The sequence below is a fragment of the Ambystoma mexicanum genome, chromosome 2p (genome assembly GCF_040938575.1).
Source record: "Ambystoma mexicanum isolate Mex_15411 chromosome 2p, UKY_AmexF1_1, whole genome shotgun sequence".
NCBI lineage: Eukaryota > Metazoa > Chordata > Amphibia > Caudata > Ambystomatidae > Ambystoma > Ambystoma mexicanum.
In genome coordinates, this window is record NC_090923.1 from 675,068,646 (window position 1) to 675,092,442 (window position 23,797).

Here is a 23,797-nt window from a genome sequence, read left to right on the forward strand (position 1 = left end):
AGCCACGCGCTGCGTCCGTTACTCAGTTCCATTTTGTAGCATAAGAAAAGTCATGCCTGAATTGGTTCTTGACCTTGAAGGAGCGTAAGCTGCAATCACAAGGGAAGTATCACTGCGGGGATGGTTGGGAGGGGCGATAAGGAATACGTCGGAGGAACATCCCGTCGAAAGAACGTTACCAGGTAAGAAGTAACTTGTTCTTCGAAGGGATTGTGTCCTCCAACGTATTCCTTATCTTTGATAGACTCCCATAGCAGTGGCATGTAATTGGTGGTGGGAGTGAGAATGTTATGTATCCCTTTAGGGATGGACCGAATGTAATACGGCCTTGCCAAATCTGGTCTCTTGAGCAGTGGAGGAATCCAGATTGTAAAATTTTGTGAATGTATGCGCGGACATATGTCCCGGCCAGTACCCCTCTTCGGAGAGCCGAAGAGGCTGCGATACCCCTGGTTGAATGAGCCCTGAGATTTTGGGGTGGCTCTTTCCCTGCCAGTCTAACATTCCAGGATGGCCAAAATAATCCACCTGGAGATGGTTTGTTTTGTTATGGGTAGTCCCAACTTGTGACCTGAGTATCCTACAAACAGTTGGTCTGCTTGCCTGATCCTAGCCATTCTGCTGATGTAAAAGCTTAGAGCTCACCTTGGGTCCAGCCTATGTAACCTTTCCTCCTCTTTCCCCGGATGGGGTGGAGGGTAGAACGAAGCTAAGGTAATTTTCTGAGTAATATGAAATTCAGAAACCACCTTTGGGAGGAAATTAGGCTTCACCTGTAGGACAACTTGTGGAAGATTGTATGTGGGGGTTTACAGGAGAGAGCCTGTAGCTCGCTCAACCTCCTAGCAGATGTTAGTGCTACCAATAGGACAGTTTTAAGCGTGAGAAATCTCAGCGCGCAAGAGTGAAGTGGTTCGAATGGAGTGCCCATTAGGAAGTTTAAGACTAAATTTAAGTCCCATAAGGGAACCTGGAATGGTTTTGGAGGGTAAACATTAGTTAGTCCCTTGAGAAATTGTACCACTAGAGGAAGTTTGAAATACGATGGTTCCTCCGCAGTGCGCTTGAAGATATAAACCGCTGCAAGATAGCCTTTTACAGTGCCAAATTGAAGGCCTGAGTTTGCCAAGTAGAGTAGAAACGATAACACCGTTGGTGTACCACATGAAAAAGGGTCGATATTCTCTTCCCTACACCAGCTGCAAAATTTGTTCCAATGGCAGCGGTATAAAGACTTGGTTGCCGGTCTTCTGGCCGAAAGCAACACCTCCATGACGTCATCAGGGAGATCCCAATCCTTGTACCTCACCCTTTCAGAAACCAAGCGTGAAGGTTGAGGGTTCTGGTGTCTGGATGGAGAACCTGACCTCCCTTCTGCGAGAGAAGATTCTCTTTGAGTGGAAGACGGATTGGAGGGCAGATGGACATATCTAGAAGGTACCACGTTCTCCTGGCCCAATCCGGGGCAATTAGGATCATGGTTTTCCAGAATCTTCTCAACCTCCTGATCATTTGAGGAATAACAGGGACTGGTGGGAACGCGTAAAGGAGTGGAAACTTCCAGTCCACTACAAACGCGTCTCCTAGAGCTCCTCTCGGGGGAAATTCCCTTGAACAGAACAGATCGCACTTCCTGTTGGTGCTTGTGGCGAACTGATCCACCTGAGGGGTTCCCCAAAGGGCGAAGAGCTCTTGAAGGACTTCCTGAGCTAGCTCCCACTCGTGGGAGACTGTGCTCTGCCTGCTCAGAGCGTCCGCTGTCAAGTTCTTCTCTCCGGCTAGGTGGACTGCCGAGAGATTCCTTCTTGGATTGCCCAAAACCAGAGCTGCATCCCCTCTCTGCACAGTGGCAGTGATCCTACGCCTCCTCTTTTGTTGAGGTAGTGCATGGCCACTGTGTTGTCCGTCATTATCAGGACATTTCTCCCCTATACTGATGGCAGAAAACCTTTCAGCGCTAGTCTGATCGCTCTCAGCTCTTATAGGTTGATGTGTAGTCTGGACTCCGATGGAGACCAACGACCGCTGATGGTCAAGTCGTTGGCATGGGCTCCCCACCCCGTGAGTGAGGCGTCTGTGACTACTGTTCTCTCCGGCCATCGTTCCCAAAACAGTTCTCCTTTCAAGATGTTCTCTGGATAGGCCCACCATTGAAGGTCGCGGGCTACCTTGTCCGGAATCCGGAGGAGATCTGTCATTCTCCCTGAGAATTGCGACCACTGACTTCTCAGTGCCCACTGAAGAGATCTCATTCTCAGGCGAGCCTCTGGCACAAGGAAGATGCAGGATGCCATGAGGCCTAGCAACCTCAAAAAGTCGAAGGCTGGGAGACGTTGGCCATTTTGAAACTTGGTGACCATCTGTAGAATATCTTGAGCCCTCACCTCTGGTGGCAAGGCTTTTCCCAGGGAAGTGTCCAGGACCGCTCCAATGAACTGGAGTCTCTGTGATGGTATCATCTGTGACTTCTTTCAATTGAGGGAGAAGCCCAGTCTGTGAAGGAAGTGGCAGACATAATCTAGCTAGGCTTGTTCCGAAGATACAGCCCTGATCAGCCAATCGTCCAGGTAGGGGTAGACGTGGATCTCTTCCCTCCTTAGACTCACCGCCATTGCCTACATTAGCTTGGTGAAGAGCCTCGGGGCGGAGGTCAGCCCAAATGGCAGAACTCGAAATTGATAATGAGATTCGCCAATTGCGAACCTCCGGTATTTCCTGTGTTTGAGATGGATTGGCACATGGAAATAAGCATTCTGAAGGTCCAGAGATACCAGCCAGTCCTGGAGCTGGAGGGCCTGAAGGATCTGAGAGAGAGAGTTACCATCTTGAACTTGTCCTTCCTCAGGAACTTGTTCAATTCTCTTAAGTCCAGGATGGGTCTCAGTCCTCCGTCCTTCTTTGGTATGAGAAAGTAGGGGGGAGTACCAGCCCTTGTTCCTGTCCGCTACAGGTACCGGCTCTATGGCACCTCTCTCTAGCAGGTCTATAATTTCCTGCAAGAGGAGCGGATCTGGAACTTTTAGAGAGCTGTTGCCCGGTGGATGACTGAGGAATGTGTAGAAAGGGTAGGCAGTAACCATGGCCAACTGTCTCCAATGCCCAAGCATCTGACGTTATAGCCTGCCATTCCGTCAGATGGTGAGTTAACCTGCCCCCTACAGGTGTATTGTGTGGGAAGGCCTCAGAGTGGTTTGGGGGCAGCTGATGCAGATGCCGAGGGTAAAGAGGCACCTGCTGCTGCTGCGGTCTTAGTTCTTTTGAGCCGTCCACCTCGGGTGGATCTCCTTTGGCCTCTTTGAGTCGGCTGTCCTCTGCCTTTCCCGAATGCGGAATAATAGCGAAAGGACTTTCCTCTCCCAGAGGTTCCTGAGGGGCGAAAAGGAGTTTGGCGGATAGCAGCTCCTAAGGATTTTGCTGCTGCTTTAGAAGTCTGTAACTTTTCCAGACTGTCATCAGCCTTTTTCCCGAATAATGAAGAGCCGTCAAAGGGCATATTCAAAAGTCTGGCCTGTACATCTGGAGCAAAGCCCGACTTTCGCAACCACGCATGCCTGCGGATTGTTGTACTTGCCGCCATGGCCCTGCAAATACTGCCAGCGGAATCGATGCCAGTTTGAAGTGATTCGCACATGGCATCTTTGCCATCTTTAGTAATGTTAAGGAAGGCTTCCTTTTCCTCTCCATCGGGTATGCAGTCAGCCGCTGATGAAGCACACTCCCATAGTGTGTGACTGAACCTGGCGAGCGTACAGGTGGCGTTGATGGACTTCAACGCCATACTACAGGCAGAGAAGACTTTCTTCGCCATAGAGTCGTACCTCTTGGCATCTCCATCCTGTGGGACAGTAGGGTAAGCGGTCCTACTGCTAGATGAAGTTGCCGCTTGAACCACCAGGCTCTCTGGGGTCGGGTGTTTTGTTAAGTATTCAGGGTCAGCAGCTGCTACCCTATACTTGGTTGACAATCATTTATTGACCGCAGGGATAACTTCAGGAGTTTCCCAATTAGATGCAATTTTCCTTTGTAAGGCTGCATGGAAGGGGACCACAGGGTCCTCCTGTGGGGCTTTGTCCAATATATCTGTTAGGTCATCCTGTTGAAAAACAGGTGAAGGCGTGTACCAACCCATAAAATCAATAATTCTTGCCATCAGGGTGTTTCGGCATGTTCCCCTGGGTCTGGCTTAACAAATTCCACTTCTGGGGAAGTGTCCAGCCCACTTGCCTCATGTAGTGACTCCTGTAGGTCCTTCAGCCTTCTTTCCTCAGAGGCGAAATCCTCTGAAATAGGAAGTGTGGTCCTCTGTAACCCGAATGTTTCCTGGTCAGAATCTTCCCCCTCTTCCTAAATTGAAGATAGTCCAGGGAACTCTGACCTCTGAAATGGTGTAAAACCCATCTCTAAGGCAGGAGCCGCCAAACTCGTTATTGGGCGAGAAAACGTCGATGTCTTCGACGCCGATGTAACAGGCTTCGAAGGCGCCAAAAAAACTGGAAGGGGTCTCGAAGAACTCGAGAGGATCGGGATCCTACTCGAGGGCATCGACGACGGTCTCAGCGTCGTGCCGGAGGCCCTTGGAATCACCGTTGGCTGTGGAGTGGCCTTGGTCCTCTCTTTCATAGACGATGGCGTTGAGTCGATCGACCGATGCGTCGAGGAACCCTTCGACAACGGCGTCGATGGTGCCGATCCGTGCGTCGAAGGAATCTAAGACGGCGTCGAAGATGGTGCCTTCTTACCCGATGGCTCATGGTGCTCTCGGGTGGAATGTTTCGCCGGGTGCTGCGACTCGTGGCGTTTTGATTTTTTGGGTTTTTCACACGGGGTATCACCGCCAGCTGTCTTCGAGGGGGGGGGGGGTCGAGGCTGCGTTCTCGAAGACGCTTAACATTTTCTTTCTGAATTCCACCCACTCAGCTTGAGAACTGTGTTTGGTGGGACAGGAAACTCTTTCTGGGGACACAGAAGACGAGGAAGGGGACCTTCAACGTCTTTTTTGAGAGTCTTGATCTCGATGAATGGTGGGAGCTACTTCGAGATCTACAATGGGAATGTTTGACGGCGAGGAGACGAATGCCTCGACTCAGCCGACAAAACTTTCGAGGAGGTTTTGACTGACTTACCTCTCTCGAGCTTCCCCTTGCGCTCCTTCAAGGCTTTTGCCGTCATGGACATGCAATCCTCACACTCAATGGTGCTCAGATCCCAAACACCACAAGCAGATCCTGTGTGGATCCGTTATCGAAATTTTTTTACCGCAGTCTCGACATTTCTTGAAGCCGGATCGCGGCGTCGTCGGTTCCGATGAAGAAGCCATCGAGAACGATAAGGTATATTCAAGTAGATATAGTTAGTTATCCTGACTGAACTGAGCAACGACGTTCCGAGGCCCCACGAAGCACGGAAAAAACGGAACTGAGCAACGGTCGCAGCGCGTGGCTATTTATGGGCATGATGACGTCGGCGCCGATACGGTGGGCGTCGAGGGACATCGACTCGGCGGACGTCGACACGCAGCGCCCTATACAGAAAAGATTTCCGAGGCCAGCAAGCTGGAAACATATCAAAGATAAGGAATACGTCGGAGGACACAATCCCTTCGAAAAGTTACTTACTTAGTGGTGTGTACTTAAGGGACCGGCTAGATACTCCCTGATGCCAACTCCTTGGTGCACATTTTTATAAGCCATTATTGAGCTTTTAGTTTTTCAAGATCCTAATTTTTGAGAACATTCTATTGTTTTCAACAGATACTTTCTGCAAGCGCGCTTGTGTTATAGAATTACTTATCAAATTACAGTTTAGTGATCTAGCAAAAATCTTTCTTCCGAATGCGCAGGTCACGATCCTGTTCAAACCTCAGACAGGGGTATGTCCACACGCTATGCAAATGATTTTTAGCACTTGTCTGACAAAGAAATGCCCAACTGTCCAAAAATAAAAATATAAATGCCTCCCACCCTGTTGTTGCCAATTCCAGAGAAACAACTAAGTGGGATGTCATGCTGTGGTTTTGCAGAAACCTTACTGTTGGCCTTACACCGAATAGTCAATTTACTGAACCATACCTTGAAGCACACCTTTATTGTATAGGGGAACCGCTTTCGACTCATACTAACTCTACAAGGACTATTTTCCATTGACTTCAGCAGAACAGTCAGAAAAGCCACAGGAGGATTGCCCTTGGACGGGGTCAGCAGCCAAAACTAACGGACATCTTCCACCTTGGACACTGAAAAAGTTGGTAGATATTGTATGCTATATTTTGACCTGTGCTGACTTAATATAGCTTTATAGACCTTTCATGAGGGGCTTATCGGGAGTTATGGGCCATGAAGACAAAGTTATATGCACAAGCATAGCAAAGGCCTTTAATGAGGTCTGAAAGCCCATAACGACGATACGGCCGAGGGCGAGGTCTATAAAGCTATAAGAAACCATGTCTAAACTAAAAGTATGCAAAAATATACTTTTTTTAATTATATTTGTGTTTAACTTAAAGATTCCATGTGGAATGACATGTATTACTCACCGTAATAGCATTTCTGATGATTGTATATGCTGGATTCACAAGCTGTGCATATAGTTCAACATTAGTGGATATCGCAGAGCATTGCATCTTTCTTTCGAAGATCGACGAACACTATATCCCCAATGTGACATGTAGGGTACCTAAAATCCATCACGCGTCATGGTCCCATGGGGTGTTTTTTTTTCTGCTGTGAGGGAGCCTTATAGAGTGCATGAGCGAGTACAGAAGAGAGAAGGTGTAATAAGTCTATGGAACAAGTTACTTACCTTTAACTGTTGTTCTCCAGTATGGGTCTCGCATGGATTCACATGCTCATGAATATTCCCCGTCAGGCCGCGAATCCTCGGTAAAGAAAAAAAATCAGTATCAGTTTTGTTTCTGATCTGTCTTTCTTAGTAGTAACGAATCAATGGTCTCTGGGTCATACTGCCCCCAGCCAATGACTGCCCTCTCCCTAAGCCCCGCCTCTGGCAGCCATCCTCAGATTTGGTAGCAAGTAAAGTGGCAGTATGACCAAGTGAAGAGCCGCAGAGGGGTAGGAGGGAGGGTTCACATGTGAATCCATGCCAGACCCATGCTGGAGAACAGTTACAGGTAAGTAACTTGTTCCTTCTCCAGCATGGGGTCTGGCATGGATTCACATGCTCATGAATATAAGAATACATAGCAGTACACACACAACCACGGGAGGTGGCAAAGGCTCAATATTAAGCATTACATCAAAACTCAACATTCAGCATTTCTTACCTCCTCACCAGGCTCACCTTAAGCAAACAGGTTGCGAAGCACTGCTTGGCCGACCCTGGACTCCTCCCAGGAATCCTGGTCGACGCAGTAGAATCTCATGAAGGTGTGCGTCGACCTCCACGTAGCAGCCCTGCAGATGTTCAGCAGGGGCACACCAGACAAGAACGCCGTGGTAGCAGCGACCGCTCTGGCCGAATGGGCTCACACGGCCGGGTAACGGTCGGTTCGCCAACCGATGACAGTACATGATGCAGCCGGAGAGCCATCTGGAAATGGAAGCCTTCGGGAGAGCCTTCCCTTGGTTCACAGGTCCAAAGTTCACAAACAGCTGTGATGTCCTCCGAAAACTCTTCGTTCGGTCCACGTAGAACTTCAGCGCTCTAGCTACATCCAGCGAGTGCAAAATCCTCTCGGCCGGCGACAAAGGCGACGGGAAAAAGACTGGTATCACCAAGTGCTCATTGAGATGGAAGTCTGACGGCACCTTGGGCATGAAGGAGGGGTGTGTCCTCAGCACTACCCTCATATTGTGAAAGGTCAGGTATGGAGGCTTGCAGGATAGTGCCTGGATTTCTCCCACGCATCGTGCGGAGGTGATGGCCACCAGGAACTCTGTTTTCCACGACAAACTTCAACGGGTCCGAATGCAATGGCTCGAATGGCGGACCCATGAGCCTGGTCAGCACCACGTTGAGCTCCCACGGCGGGGCTGGCGCCTTCACCGGCGGGAATGATCGAAACAGTCCCTTCATAAATTCCTTAACCAGGCGATGAGACCACAGGGATAACCGCCCTGTAGTCCTGGTGTATAGGGAAATCGCTGCCAGGTGTATCTTGATTGAAGCATGAGACAGTTCAGTTTTGGCTAGCAACAGAAGGTACGGCAATACTTGAGGGGCCGTAATCCACAGAGGGTTAATCTTCTGTGCACGGCACCAGATAGAGAACCTCTTCCACTTATGTCCGTAGCACTTGAGAGTTGAGGACGCCCTGGCCTTCGCAAGAACCTCTCTGCAGTCGGCCGGGATATCGTATCCTCCAAACTCTAGTGCTGCAGGAGCCAGGCCTGCAAGTTCAGCGACTCCGGGTCGTGATGAAGAATTGCGCCTCCTTCTCTGGAGAGAAGATCTGCGTCCCTCGACAGCTTGACTGGTGGGGACGCTGACAAGTCCAGAAGGTCCGGGAACCAGATCTGTCTCGGCCACGCCGGTGCGAAGAGGATCATTCTGCACCAGGACCTCTTGTGCTGGTTGATGAGTCGGAGCAGCAACGGCAACGGAGGAAACGCATATAGGAACAAGCCGTCCCAGGGGAACAAAAAAGCATCGCCCATGCTCCTCAGTGGGGGAAACCTGCTGGCGAACCTCTGGCACTGGGAGTTCGTCACCGTCGCGAACAGGTCGATCAGGGGTTTGCCCCATCGCTGAAAGAATCGGTCCAATTGATCCTGGCATAGTTCCCAATCGTGGCACGAGCGCAGTTCTCTGCTGAGTGAGTCGGCGATGGTGTTTATCCCTGCCAGATGAAACGGCATCAGAAACATCCCTTGAGCAACGGCCCAATGCCACAGGTCCTGGACTTCCTTGGATAGGGCCAGGGATCTGGTTCCGCCCTGCTTCCGGATGTAGAACATTGTGGTGTTTTGTCGGTGAAGATCCTCACCACGTTGCCCTTGAGGGACGGGAGAAAGGACCCGAGGGGCCAGAACACTGCTCGGAGCTCCAGGATGTTGATGTGGAGGGGCTTCTCCTCTGGGAGCCAAAGGCCTCTCGCGTGAAGATCTCCGGTGTGGGCTCCCCACCCCTCCAGGGAGGCATCCGTCGTCACCGTCGCCTGGTGGGCCGGGTCTGAAAGTCTGCCCCCTCCGCTAGATGAGCGCGGGATCGCTCGTCGGAAGGTCTCGGTGAGAGGGATCCTGTCCTCGAAGCTGCCCGTCGCTTGAATCCAGCGGGCGTCGAGGAACTCCTGTAGAGGGCGCAACCGAAGCCTGCACAGGCGCACAAGATAAATGCAAGAGGACATCATCCCGAGGAGGGACTTGATGGACCTCACTCTGGCCATGTCTGTGGCCAGCAGACGCTGCACCTTGCCTAGGATGGCCTTTGTTCTTTCCTCCAACGGCGAGGCCAGACATGCCACTGTGTCGAGCTTGGCTCCCAGAAACAGTGTGACTTGAGAGGGGATCAGGTGGGACTTGGGGAAATTGGAGAACCCCAGGTCCGTGAGCAGCTGGACGGTCTTTGCTGTGTGTTCTACGGCGAGCTCCCTTGTACTTGCGCGGATGAGCCAGTCGTCCAGGTAGGGGTAGACGTGGATCCCCTGCAGGCGCAGCCGCGCCGCCACTGGAGCGAGGCACTTTTTGAAAACCCTGGGTGCCGACTTCAATCCGAATGGGAGGGCCTTGAACTGGTAGTGCCGCCCTTGGACCACGAACCTGAGGAACTTCTGGTGTCCTTTTAGAATGGGAATGTGAAAGTATGCATTCTCCAAATCCAACAACGACAGGAAATCGCCCCCCTCCAGCTGTCCCAGCACGTGCTGGAGGGCGACCATCCGGAACTTCTGTGCCTTGATGTACTTGTTCAGTCGTCGCAGGTCTAGGATGGGTCGCCACCCTCCGGTCTTATTTTTCACGAGGAAGTACCTTGAGTATACTCAGGAGCCCCACAGCCTCTTTGGGACAAGCTCGATGGCACCTTTCTTGAGCATCGCCCTTACCTCCAACAGCAGTTGAAGGATGTGGTTTTCTTTCCTGGCCACGGGAGGAATACAGGGTCACTTTTTTAGAAATTCGAGGGCGTGCCCCTGGGCCAGGGCGTCCAGCACCCAACAGTCGGTGGCGATGGACTCCCACACGCTGACGAACTTGGCCACGGTCGGTTCAATCTTGCTTGGAGGACGCCTTGCCGCCTTGGCCTCCCAGGCGACGACGGCGGGATCCACCCCACTTGCCTCGTCCTCTATAGGCTTCCTGCGACGAGGAGCGGGCCGCTTGGCGGTACGTAGAGGAGCCACCGCCGAATCCCTTGGAGGCACCCTGCTTGCCTCCGGGGCTCCGAAAGGACGGCCTTCGTTGCTGGAGAACACCTAGGGCCTTAGCTGTCTCTCTGTCCGCCTTGATGGCTTGGAGGGACTCATCCACTGTTTTCCCAAACAGGTTGTTCCCGTTGAACGGCATGTCCAAAACCTTGGCTTGTACGTCCTGGCGGAAATCCGTCGCCTTGAGCCACCCTCGTCGTCTGAGGCAAACGCTGTTGCCTAGCTGACGTAAACCGGTGTCGTCAATGTCTGTTGCCACGGTTATGGCATGTTCCGACGCCACCTCACCTTCCTGCAAGATCTCCAGGGCCTCAGCCCTCTTGTCGTCCGGTAGAAGGCCAAAAGGGGGGCGATCTTGTACCATAACTCCCTGTCGTAGCGGGCCACGATCGCGAGGGCGTTGGCCGCCTTATTCGTTGTAGTCGCCGGCGAGATAACTCGTCGTCCCATTGCATCCAGCTTCTTTCCTTCGCTGTCCGGCGGGGAAGTTGACATTGAGGCCGATGAGAAACCCCCCCGCTTTCTTCTTGGCCGTCGCTGGGACGACCGAGTCAGGGGTGTGTTGCGCCCTAAGGCACAAAGGAGCCGCATTGGGGACCCAGTACTTCTTCTCGTACAGATCCCTCTTGGCAGGCGTCGTAGACGGGTTCTTGAGAAGGGCGAGACCCTCGGCCCAGATGTCATCCAGCAGAGGCACGGCAAGGGCTGTCTTCCTCTTGGCCTCGCGCTGTTGGTAAAGGAAACCTTCCTACTTTCTCTTCGGGGCAGAGCTGAAAAAGCTCAGATGCCCTGGCGATGATGGCGTGGAAAGACCCAATTTTGTTGGGCGGGGAGGCCCGAGCTGGAGTTGATGGGAGCTCCGTCCCGTCGTCGCCGCCGTAGTCATCCGTACCCGTCGTGGACGTGTCCGTTCTCGTGTCATCCCCAGGTACGTGGGACGTGGGCAAAGGCTGAGCAGGCCGCGAGGGCTGAAAAGGCAGGGCTGGATGGGTCCGTCTTCTCTTGTTTGGGGGACTTCCCGACGGGCTTGGCTCTGGCCCCTCCGTCGGGCCTGGTTCCGGCTCCTCCGTCGGTGGTAGGGGCAATCTCGTCCTTATCTCCGAACCCAAGGATTGTATTGCCAACAAAATGGCCGCCGAGTTGTCCTGCGGCTCCAGAGGCGACGGGCGCGACGTTTGACTAGGAACCTCGCCGGCGCTCTCTTCGTCCCCTTTGTCGGGATCCCTCCCATGGGACCGGGCCTCTTCGACGCCCTCGTCGAGGCCCTCCAAGACTTCAACCAGTTCCTCCTCGGAGGCTGTGTCCGTGTCCACAATGGCCACCGGCTCCCCCCTCTTTTTCCGCCGGGATCTTCACGGGGGTCTTCTCGATTGGCCTGAAAGAGGCTTCCCTCCGCGGTGGCAGGTAAACTCTGGGCCCCTAGGTCGCCTCCACTGGTGTAGCCTCCTCAGGCTGCGCCAGGGTCGCCACGACTTCCTTGATAGAGGCCTTGGCAGGGTGAATCAAGGCCTTCACCACCTTCTGCGGGCATGTGGCCGTCACCTTGGGGGGAGGGTCACTGCCTCGGTCCCCCTGGGCTGGATCCTTCAAGATCGACCGGGGCCTCCCCAGAAGCTTTGCCGGGTTCTCGGCCTTCCTCTTCCCTGAGCCAGAGCGTTGGCTTGTGGTTGATGGCGCTGGAGAGGATGCGCCCTGCCTGGCAGCCGAGGAGCCAGACCGTTCGGCGCTCCCGGTGCCCGCGGACTCGCGGTGCTTTGACTTCTGTTGGGCCCCCGTCGCCGGGGCGCCCTCACAGGACTTAGAAGACGTCTCGGACTTCTTCTTCTCACCTGACGGGCTCTTTCCTTCCAGCCAGTTGGAGAGACGAAGGTGTCAGGCCCTGATGGTCCGTTCTGACATGTTCCCGCAAAACGCACAGTCCTTCTCCATGTGCGTTTTGTCCTCATGCAGGCAGTAGAGACATTTTGAGTGCTCGTCCTCCTTGAACACATTCTGCAGCTGGCATCCAGGGCAAACCCTGAACAGCTTTCCGGGCGTCGAGCTTCCTTTCTCCTGGGCCATGTCCGCGTAGGCCGCAGAAACTTCGGGACTCCTCCAAGAAGCGTAACTCGACGAAAACTTCACCGTTGAGGGGCGTAGAAAAATCCGAAATGGGTCCCCGTTGATCGGATGTAGACACGGTGGAGCTTGAGGCTCTATTTGACTGAAAAATTTGAAAATCTCTTTGAAAAAGCGTGAAAACGCAGCAAAAGCTCGAGAGCTAAACACGAGGAATCCCAAAACTTGAGCGTGCGGTAAAAATCTGAAGATGGCTGCCAGAGGCGGGGTTAAGGAAGAGGGCAGTCATTGGCTGAGGGCAGTATGACCCAGAGACCAGTGATTGGTTACTACTGAGAAAGACAGATCAGAAACGAAACTGATACTGATTTTTTCTTTACCGAGGATTCCCGGCCTGACGACGGGGAATATTCATGAGCATGTGAATCCATGCCAGACCCCATGCTGGAGAAGTTCCTTCTACTCCAAGAGGGGAGGAAGGGTGAGTGCCTGTGAATCTAAGAAGATACAATCAGTAATGCTATTACGGTGAGTAATGCATATCTTCTGATGCTTGTGAATCTGCTTAGAATAACATGCTTTGCATAGACTAGAAAGCAGCACCCAGAAATGGTGGTAAGATGTGTGAAGGAACAGTAGCAAAGAGATGTCTTGGCACTGCTTGTCCCACCTGAGAATCAGACCTAGAGTGTATCCAGGCAGTGGTGTTGTGTGAAGGTGTGTACAGAACTCCAGATTGCTGCTTTGCAAATCGAATTGAGAGGAACATTAGCAATGAATGCCATGGTAGGCCCTGTGCCCCGAGTAGAGTGCGCTCTAGGTGTGAAGGGTAGATCTCTCTTGGCAAGAGTAACACAGTGTGATGCCGTTTACAATCCACTTAGAAATAGCTGATTCAGAGACAGGGTCCACTTCTCTGCCAGCTGTCTGTGAGACGAAGAACTGGTTTGTTTTTCTTAGTGGCTTTGTCTTTTCCAATAGATAACCGCCCTTACATCCAGTGTATGGAGGCTTCTTTCCGCCACATTAGTGGGGCTCTGGAAAAAGGTGGGTAGGTCTAGGGACTGGTTTACATGGAACTTTACAGATTAATTTGGGCGCAAAGCGAGGGTGTCTGCGCAAAACCACCTTGTGTTTGTTAATTGTGACAAATGGTTTCTGAGTTGAAAGGGCCTGCAGTTCACTAACTCTCCTTCTAGAGGTGATCACCACCAAAAAGGCGTCTTGTAGGCGAGTGCTTTAAGGCTAGCCTTGTGCATGGGTCATAAGGGAGGTCCCATTAGTCTGGTAAGAACAACATTCAGGTCCCACCCAGGAGCTGGGTTGGAAATGGGGGGGGGATGAAGTATTTTTACCCCTTCCATGAAGGCTTTAATTAAAGGAATCTTCCACCATGAAACCTTGCTCTGGGACGTGGTGTACGCTGAAAGCACGGCTAAGTGGACTTTAAGAGAATTGAAAACCAGTCCTGAATCTAACATGTGGGTTAGGTAAAGGTCGAGATCTTTAGGCGAACAATCAATATGATTGACACCCTTGAAATTACACCCAATAAAGTGCTTCCATTTGCTGGAGTAGCAATGTCTGGTGGTAGGTTTCGTGCCTCGGAGTATGTCCATGCATCTCTGAGGGAGCTGAAGGTGCCCAAACTCTATGACTTCAGGCGCCAGGCTGCTAAGCTGAGAGTTTGAGGGCATGGGTGTACTGTCTCTCCCTGATCTCGAGACAGCATGTTGTACGGGCACGGCAGCTACCGGGGAGGGGAGACAAATTACTATGAAATGTGAGAACCAAGGTTGGCAGGTCCACATAAGGGTCAACAGGATTATCGTGACTGGTTACTGCTGCATCTTGTGCACTATTCTTTGAGCAGGGGAATGGGGGGTGGGCTGCAGGGGATTGGAGGAGCGTAGACAAATCTCCCAGACCATGTTAATCAAAGACCGTTCCCCTGGTAACAATTCTGTGGCTACCTGAAGGTGTAATCTAGGCAATGGCATTCTCCAGAGTGGCGGATAAGTCGATCTCTAGAAAGACCCTGAGTAAAATGTCCTCCTGTAGCCGCCACGTATGCTCTAAGGGTAGGGGGAAGTCTCTGCTGAGTATGTCTGCCAAAAGATGGAGTTCCCCTGGAACACGTTGTGAAAGAAGGAACATGTGTTTGAGTGCCCACTTCCAAATGTTCTGTGACAATTTTGACAGCGCTAGAGTGAGTGCCTCCCTGTTTAATAAGTACATGGCTGTAGTACTGTCCACGAGGACTAAAACGGTTTTCCCCTGTAGGCGTGTTTGGAAGGCCTTTAGGGCCTTGAACACTGCTAGTAGTTCCAACAGGTTGATCGGACTGGATGTTACTGCTGGAGACAACACGCCGTGCACCGTCTGTCAGAGATGCATCCGTGGTGAGAGTGGCTTCTACTGCGGGGGGTGGTGAAGGTTTTCCCCTGCAGAAGGTTTTCCCTTGAACACCACTGCAGAGACTGAATGAGCGCTGCTCAGACAAACACTAGATCGTCCCACTGGCGGCAGGCCCGACACCATTGGCTCGCGAGCCACTCTTGCATGGGGCGCATGTGCAGATGAGCATGAAGAACTAGGCAGACGCAGGAAGCCATCATCCCCATCAGTCACATGGCTTTGTATACTGTCACTTGGTGACTGGCTACATATTTAGGGATCTGGAACAGCATGTGTTGGACCCTCTCATTGGAGGGGAAGACCAGCCCATCTTCTGTCTGAATTAGAGCCCCCCAGAAACTGACTTGGCTGGGGGTTAGACTGCATTTCTCGATGGAGAATCCTAGGTTGAAGAGGAGATCTACTGTCCTCTGGGTATTTGTCTGGCATGTTCAATACCAATCCCCCTGTTATGAGCCAGTCGTCGAGGTAATGATCGGGATGGACTGCCTGCGCAGGTGAGCAACTACTACCGCCAGCACCTTTGTGAACACCCTTGAGAGGTCGATGGCTTCCAAATTGGAGCCATGGCTGCCGACAGATTCCTCTTCGTATGAGGCGATGGCGCAGACGGTGGAATATACCTTTCGGCATGCATAGCATAGGCCACCCACCATTTAGTCCGCGGTCTTTTAATGTTTTCGGTCGAAAGAGCTTACATGCCTTGCATGAGCGCTTGTCATGGTCACAAGGAAGACTGTGATTGCATCAGCAATTGGTGTCCTTCAAAGGAAACTTGCCAATGCACGACAGGCAAAATTTAAAGTGAGTCCTCTCCATAGCAGAGGGTAGCGGCACCCAGATCAAGAAGAGAAAGAGAGGGGTGAAGGAAATGCATTCTCAGAAGAATAAAACCCAAGGCGCCACCATCCCTATTGTAAGGGCCTGGCCGGAGGGCCGAGGCCACGCGGTCAACAGTCGTCGAGCAGATGTAGAGGTCGGCGGCGGAATGGACTAGACGACTGTAGGCCGTGGAAATAAACTTTAGCAATATAAACTCTTTACGAGCGCAGCATAAGCGACCAGCTAGGCTGGCGAAAAAAAACAATTTGGTGGGACCTCGACCCGTGAGGGATTTGGGGTACACTGCACGGCACGTTAGGGATAGTGTAACATTCACGCCCATGTCGACGTCCCTTTCGATCTTCGAAAGAAAGATGCAATGCTCCACGATTTCCACTAGATGTCGAACTATATGCACAGCACGTGATTCTAAGCAGATTCACAAGCCTCAGAAATGTAAGTTTAGAAAAAACATGAAATAAAAATTAAAGCGTTACTCACCGGAGTGACTAACTCCTAGTCCATAGCCCCCTTTCCTCCATCCTTTATGAGCGTCCCTTGCGAGGGACGGGAATGGAACCTCTTTTCCACCAGAAAAATGCATTTCCCCTTTAAATTTACAGGCACGTGGGGGCACGGCCTTGGGAGAACGGGCTCCTGGGGAGGAGAGTCTGACCATGTAAGCAAAGAGATTGCCCAGCAACGCTTGGCCAAATGCTGCATCATCCTTGGCACTGGTATCCAAGCAGTTGTGCTTGCAAAAAGCCGAATACGTGGCCCATGTTGCCGCCCTGCTGATGACCGGCAAGGGAACGTGACACTGGAACACGACTGTTGTGGCTTAAGCCCTTAGCGCAGCATGCACATGCAAGCCCTGCAGCGGATCCTTCCATTGGACTTTGCATGCCTCCTGGATCGTTTTCATCCATCGAGCTATGGATACCTTAGAGGACTGCTGCCCAGGCCCAGAGCCTACGAATGTTACAAACAGTTTGTCAGTCATACGAATGGCTGTAGTTCTGTCTAGATAGAATTTCAACGTCCTCTTGGCATCTAGGCAGTCGAGCATTTTCTCTGCATCTTCCTTGGGGTCCGGGAAGAATGTGGGAAACTATCTCCTCATTGATATGGAAGATTGAAACCAACTTCAGAAGGCATTTGGGGAGTGTGCGTAGCACAACCTTGTCCTGGTGAAATCTAGTGTATGGCTCTGAGGTAACACCTGGCCCTCACTCTAGCCGAAGTAAGTCCGAACAGAAGGGCTGTCTTGAACATGACCAACCTAATGTCTGCCGTGGCCATGGGTTCAAATTGTTTATGTGCTATAGCGCTTAGGACTACATTCAGGTCCCAGGCAGGGTGATGCCACTTGGCTGGAGGGTACAGGCTGGTCAGCCCTGTGAGGTGCCTTTTTACTACTGGATTGGCCAAAGAGGACGAAAGAGTCCGAGTTCCTATACACAACGATAGCAGCCAGGTACGTTAAACAGGTATCAACATGGATGCCAGACCTGGCGAGATAGGCAGAAAATTACACAACCTGGTCGATGGTGCATGTCAGTGGGTTGACACAGTGTTCCTTAGCCCAAAAGCAGAATCTTGTCCATTTGGTTTTGTACTTCTTCCGTGCAGCTTGGCTCCTGGCATTTTGGATGATCTCCAGATTGTCGGACAACAGCTGAAGGGGCTGGAGCGTCAGGTGCTCAAGAACCTGGCCGCTAAGGCTAGTCTCTCTGGTGAGGAGTGTAGCACTGCGCCTCCCTGTTGCACTAGTAGAGGGCCCTTCGAGGGGGAAGTAGAATCTCTGGCTGAAGTGACATCTGCCGTAAGTCAGAACCAGGGCCGTGCCAGCCAGCGAGGCGGCACGAGGAGGATCCTGAGGTTCTTGGAACTCCTGATCTTGCTCACTACCTTGTGCACGAGCAGTGTGGGTGGAAATGCATACGCCCACATCCCATCCCAGGGTACCTGGAGTGCGTCTCCTAAAGAGTTGCGTCCCCTTCTTCCACAAGACGCGAACTACTGGCACATCCGATTGTGAACTGTCACAAAGAGGTCTGTTGTTGGGTGGCCCCATCTGCTGAACACTTCCTGGAGAATTCTCCCGTTCAGCAGCCAGTCGTAATTGTCGGCGGCCAGGCGGCTGAGCCTGTCCGCTTCCAGATTGGACTCGCCTGGAAGGTGGACCACAGAGCCACACTCCCTGGCTGAAGGTCCATTCCAAGATGTCCAGGGTCAACTCGCACAGTCGCGGGGATCTGGTGAGCCCCTGTTTGTTAATCTAAAAAATGCAGGTCGTATTGGCCGTCTGACTGCACACTGACCTGCCCTTGTTGGTGGGTTGATATGACCCCCAGTGCCAAATGTATAGCCATGAGTTCCAGCCAGTTGACGTGATTCTGCCAATCGAAGGTCCAAAGACTCTGCACGCGCCAACGGCGGCTCCCCAACCGTGGAGCGAGGAATCTGTGGTAATGGTGTACTCTGTGGGGGGCAGACGGAAGGGTCTGTCCACCAGAATATTCTCCTGCTGCCACCATCTGAGGTCGTGCTCCAGGTGTAGTGGAATGGAGATGGGGAGGCCCCATGGTGGCCCTATTCCTGGTCCCAGGAATCCGCAAAATTCAGCTGAGCATCCACATGCAGAGCCTGGTGTAAGGGATTGCCAGGAAACATGCTGCCAACATTTTCAGGAGGTGTTGATACCACCAGGCTGTGGTGATTGATCTGCTGAGGAAATGGGAGACTGCCGATCGGATCGCTGTCACTCTGTCCCCCGTGGGGAACACTCTGCTGCTGTGTGTCCCACAACAGGCCCAGAAACGCCAGCGTCCGAGTAGAGGTGAGCAGAGATTTCTGGTAACTGATTGAATAGGGTAGTGATGAGTCTGTCCGCTAAGTACCGGACCTGTTCCGGAGAGGAACCCCTTACTAGCCAGTTGTCGAGGTACGGGTTGACATGCAACCCCTCTGATTTGACCAGAGCCGCCACTGAATTTTGCCCAAAGGGCAGAACTCCATGACCCAGAATCTGAGAAAGGCCTGGTGAGGTTGCACAATGGGAACGTGGTAGAGGGAACACGTCCAGTCTCCACCATACACTGTCTCGGCAATAAGCGCTGGCAATTTCTGCAAGGGTAGGTAAAGATTCCAGGAAGATAGATCCAACACCACTCGCAGGCCCGCCTGGTTTTTCTTCTGGATAGCGAAGATGCAGGAGTAAAAGCCCTGCCCCTTGCTGAGAGGAGGGGGGGAGGGGGGAGGGGGGAGGGGAGAGGGGGGGAGACTGCTCGACCGGGACCAAATCTCAGCTAAGATTGATGGTGTGCCGATCTGTGGAAGGGGAAGGGACCTGGGAGGGGGAGGGGGAGAGGGAAGAGTTAGCTGGATGCCCCAGAACACCACCTTCGGGCTCTGAAACTCTTGTGTATGAGCGCATTACAAATAAAAAATATCATACTGAGAGTACCCAGGTGTCCGCAAAACTTCGCCTGCCAAAGTTCTCTCCTACTTCCAACCTGCCCTCGACTGGGGTCCTGTGGAACTGACGCAGAACATCATTGCTTCTTCTTTTCGGAGGCTGCTGCAGAGGAGTGGGACTGAAGGAACCCCTTATGAGCTGTTTTGTGGTGCTTTCTCTGATTTTGACTGGGAGATCTGTCCGGCTGCTTGGCTTTGCGGTCCTGGAACCAGCAGAAGCCGCAAAATGAGCACCCCTTGTCTGAGAGAGACTGATTTTGTTAGTATGGCCAGAGTCTTTGTTGTCAAGCTCCTCATTGGTTGAGGCATGGAAGAGATTCCCTATCCCCCTCGAATGGAAGATCAAGGATTTGGTCCTTGACATCTTGGTTGAACCTAGGGGCCTTCAACCAGGCAGTGCACTTCATGACTGTTAGATCGCTCTATTCGCCATGTCGATGTGGCCAACCGAGGCCTCGATCATATCTAGAGCTACGATTTTCGCTTCCGCCAGACCTGCCTTAAAGGAGGCTTGCTTGTCCTTCGGGATATCGGGCAGTAAGTCTGATCTCCCTCCATAGGCGTTGGTTAGCAGCAGCAACGCTGGCATCTGCGTTGGCCTGCCTGAGATGTAGGCCTGCGTTGGAATAGACCTTCTTGCCATATGAATCCAGGGTCTTTTCTGCTTTGTTGATTAGGGCTGTAGTGGCGGTAAAGGATGAGGAAGCCTGGGGTTTGGCATGCACTGATGCGTCAGCAATTACTGATTACAGGGGCTGAGGGTGTGAAGAGAGCAGTATGCTGTCCCCATCAGTTTGCCTGGCTTGGAAAACACCACATTCTGTGCCTTCCTCCGGACGTGGTGTTCCCAAGTCTGCAATAGAAACAAAAGTTAGGTAAACTACTGAGGAAGCGTGTGGAAATACAAGGCTAGGCCTCACCCAGGAGCGATGATGGAGCAGTCCGTTCCAGCCTACACGGAAAAGGGGGCTGGGGAGTGGCATCAGTGGGTGGGGTTAAGGAAGCCCGTGCTACCGAGGCTGCGCCCCAAAGCACCAGTACATTTATAGTGGAAATGTCCTTCTGGTGGAAAACCGGTTCAGTTTCAGTCCCTCGCAAGGAACGCCCATACAGGTTGGAGGAAAGGGGACGGGACGTAGAAGTAAAAGATTTCAAGCTTATTTATACAGTCCATTAATTTAAAGGAACAAACAGTATTTTTAGAAAAATTTCTTTTTCAATAAGGCCAATGGAAGGAGCTGAAGTACCGTTGGTGCACAGCTTTCGGAGCTGAAAAAAGAAAGCAAAGGTCAAATTTGTGAGTTATAACGAAAACTCCAGGCTAGAAGAAAACCAAGCCCATTTAGGGTCATATAGCCTGCAAATTGACCAATGGGGAAGGGTTGTTCATCCTCCCACAGTTCTAATAAAAAATGCATGCTAAATATTAACAGTTTTAGATTGCTGCAAAGAAATGTTGATACAAAAACGAATTACTTTGTATCCCGCTTTATTTTTTCAGAAATGCCACCTTTGAAAACAAAAGGCATCTATAGGCAACTGCCAAGGGGTGTGTGATGATACACATTTAAAGCAGGAGTGTGTTCTGCCTTTTCACGCCGACACTTGAGTGTAAAGGTGTTGACAGTGTTTTTCTCCGGAGACCGTAAGTGTTAACAGCAGGGACTTAAAGTATGATCTGTGCTGCAAGAGCAAGGGTCCAGCACGACTATTGCCAAAATATGGGCGTGCCAAAACATGGCTTGGTCACAGTGTTAAACATGCAAAAGTAAGAAATGCTCTGAAATGCATGTTTATAATACATTGCTACAAGGTGTGAAGCGGCGTACAGATTTATGGAGAAAAAGTGAGGGGTGACCAACACTTTAACCTATCAAATTTCTGCGAACACTTCACCAATCTTTAAACAATCTTATCTGAGAGAGTTCTACCGTTATTCAACCATCACCCCAATGCAAATGTCTAACCTAGCTTCAACATATCACCCTTGTGAAAGAGTGGCCCGGCTTCACCAAATGCTCAAAAAACTTCACCTACTCGTAGCTATACAAAAGCTTGATAACCTTCATCCATCTATTTAGTCAGTAATAGACAGAGCGACACACAATTTGTACCACATATCCCCCAGTGCAAAAGCATGACCTACCTTTACCCATCACTCTGGTAAGCTGTCCCGGGATATCCCCTTCTGCAATGGGTGCAGTTGCAGATTCGCCATCCAGGGGGGCATGAGGGGACTGGAAGCGGTCAGTGGGCATGTCTTTCTCCTCTGGCTCACTGCTTGCTTTATCCTGCCTTACCCTGGAACCTGTGGAGGATTGGCAGTCAGAGATGGAGTTATCTTTCTGTGCCACATGTGCAGGGCTGTAGTACTTGATAGGTGTGGCAATGATCTGTTGCAACTCCTGGAACGCGTTCCTCAGGTTCCCACCTTCCAAAATATCCTGCAGGCAAAAAGAAGAGCACTTGAATAAAAACTGGGACCATAATAAGCTAAATGAAAGATCCCAGAATGTTTGGCATATGTATACACTCTTGCAAAGCTCTTCAAGACATATTTTCTAACGGGAAAAGTATATTATAAGTGTTGTGCTATCATTCACCTGACACTGCTAACCAGCCACTAGTATGGACTCTTGTCCTTGTAGTCCTCTCTGCCTCCAAACTCATGTGATGTCTCAGAATTCAAGATTGCGCATCAGAACATTCTTTCACTGGCAAGAAAGAATGTCAAAAAAGTGTCTGGTATGCAGAGAGGGCTATAGCCTCCGAGCACCCATAACAATTGATACATAATAAATTGCACTTAAAACAGACTTTAAAAATAAAAAGTGTGGCAAATCGACTTTTTGACATATCAAACAAATAGCAAGGTATCCAGGATAAACCTCTGTTCGTTCAATAAAGGAGGTGTGGGCTTCACCTCAAACAACCCATCATGTGACCTGGCAGAAAATGTAATTAGGACACCACATTAATCATCTGAGCTTAGCGAAGACGGTTCCATACCTAGGGCCCAATTACGAATACTCAGTCAAATATTACTAGCCAATCGAGAGTAGCAAGTGCACATTTTACAGCCTGCTAAGCACTGGTCAGATAATGCCACGCTTTTGCTAGGTCATGCGGCAGGGTGTAAAATGAAGCCAGAAGGCAAGTACTTCCAGGGGAAATGGGACTACTAACCACCAGTAAGGGATGACAAATTGAGCTATTTGTATGTAAATGTGTCTATCAAGCTTTTGACTTTTCTACTGATTGAAATACATATTTGAACAGTTGAAGACCTTACTAACAGCAACTGTCATAGTTCTGAAAATTGGCTAACAGATTGGCATAGTATTTACAACTAATACGGCAAATCCAACAGTTTGGGCTTTTGTGTAGGAGTGGGATAGGCATTTTTCAGGCACTGTCCTAATGGTACTTAATGGCCATAAAATGGCCTCCCTAGGGGGTGTTGAGCGCACACAGGTCAACTTCACGCCAGGGGCGTGTGTGAACCAGAGGAGAAGAGCTGCCCAAACAGCTACTGCCTCATTACCCTCTGTCACTACTCCAAACCTGCTTTGAGTGCTTGACTCACAAAACTCCACTTGGATGCAGGTTAAGCTAGCATCTCGAGGAATAGGAAAACATTACTTCGGCTGGGGGCTGCGCATAGTAGCTCAATTGTACTGGCTCCCATTCCTGAAAAAACCTCCAGATTGTCCCCCGAGCAAGCAATCCCATGGGGAATCTTCTGCAAGAGATTCTTTCCGTGCTGGAGAACAGTGCAGTAGAAGGGTGCCTGTAGCGGAGCAATACCAAGATTGGTACTCCACCTACTTCCTGGTCCCCAAGAAGGACAGAGGGCTGCAGCCAATTGGACTAGAGACGCTTCAGTAAGTGTCTCAGGAAGGACAGATTCAAGATGGTCACCATTTCCCTGGAGCAGAAACTAGGCAGTAGTGTTTTGAGAAGGTGTGCATCTAAGACCAGGTTGCAGCAGTACAAATATCTGCCACCGTAACACCTCTTTGCAGAGCTGAAGGTTTTGCACAACTAAGGTAGAATGTGCCTTAAATTAGCAGGGACATTTTTTACGGCAAAAGAGTAACATTCTGAAATACACAGAATGATCCATCGTGACAGGGTCTGTTCAAGCCTGACCCAAACTGTCAGTATAAGCAACAAATAGTTGGTTGTCTTGTCTAACCCTTGACAACCTGGTAATGTAAAAGATTAAAGCAATTTTTGGATCCAGCCTATGTAGGCTCTCTTCTTCCTTGTAAGGATGAAGCGGTGGATAAAATGCTGACAAGGTTATTGTGTGTCAGATGAAATTCGGACACCACCTTGGGTAGGACTGAAGGACAAAACTTCAAAACCACCTTTTCTCTGGAAAATATGGTGAAAGGAGGTTTACATGATAAAACCTGTAGCTCACTCACTCTGCGAGCAGAGGTAACATCTACCAGACAGTCTTTAAAGTCAACAATCTGAGCGGACAGGAATGGAGAAGCTCAAATGAAGCTTCTATTAGATCCAAGCTGCAAGTATAAAAGGGACTGGTGGAAAGATATTAGTCAGTCCTTTAAGAAACTGTATTACAATAGGCATCCCAAATACAAGCCTTCCTCTGGCGTGCGTTTGAATATCAATAATGCTGTCGGAACCCTTGGCAGTGGACACCTGCAGCCACTTATTGGCCAAGGGATG

At 50.9% G+C, this 23,797-nt stretch overlaps 1 protein-coding gene across 5 annotated transcripts in view; it reads right to left on the bottom strand.

Moving 5' to 3' along the window:
• The window catches only part of SAMD4B (sterile alpha motif domain containing 4B), a 1,200,154-nt gene that overhangs the window by 673,090 nt on the left and 503,267 nt on the right, over nt 1–23,797 (bottom strand). For all 5 annotated transcript variants that reach the window (XM_069644257.1, XM_069644253.1, XM_069644254.1 and 2 more), the window contains exon 7: nt 21,243–21,540. In XM_069644257.1, coding sequence (XP_069500358.1) covers nt 21,243–21,540 — 298 coding nt within the window. The remainder of the gene's footprint in view (nt 1–21,242; nt 21,541–23,797) is intronic.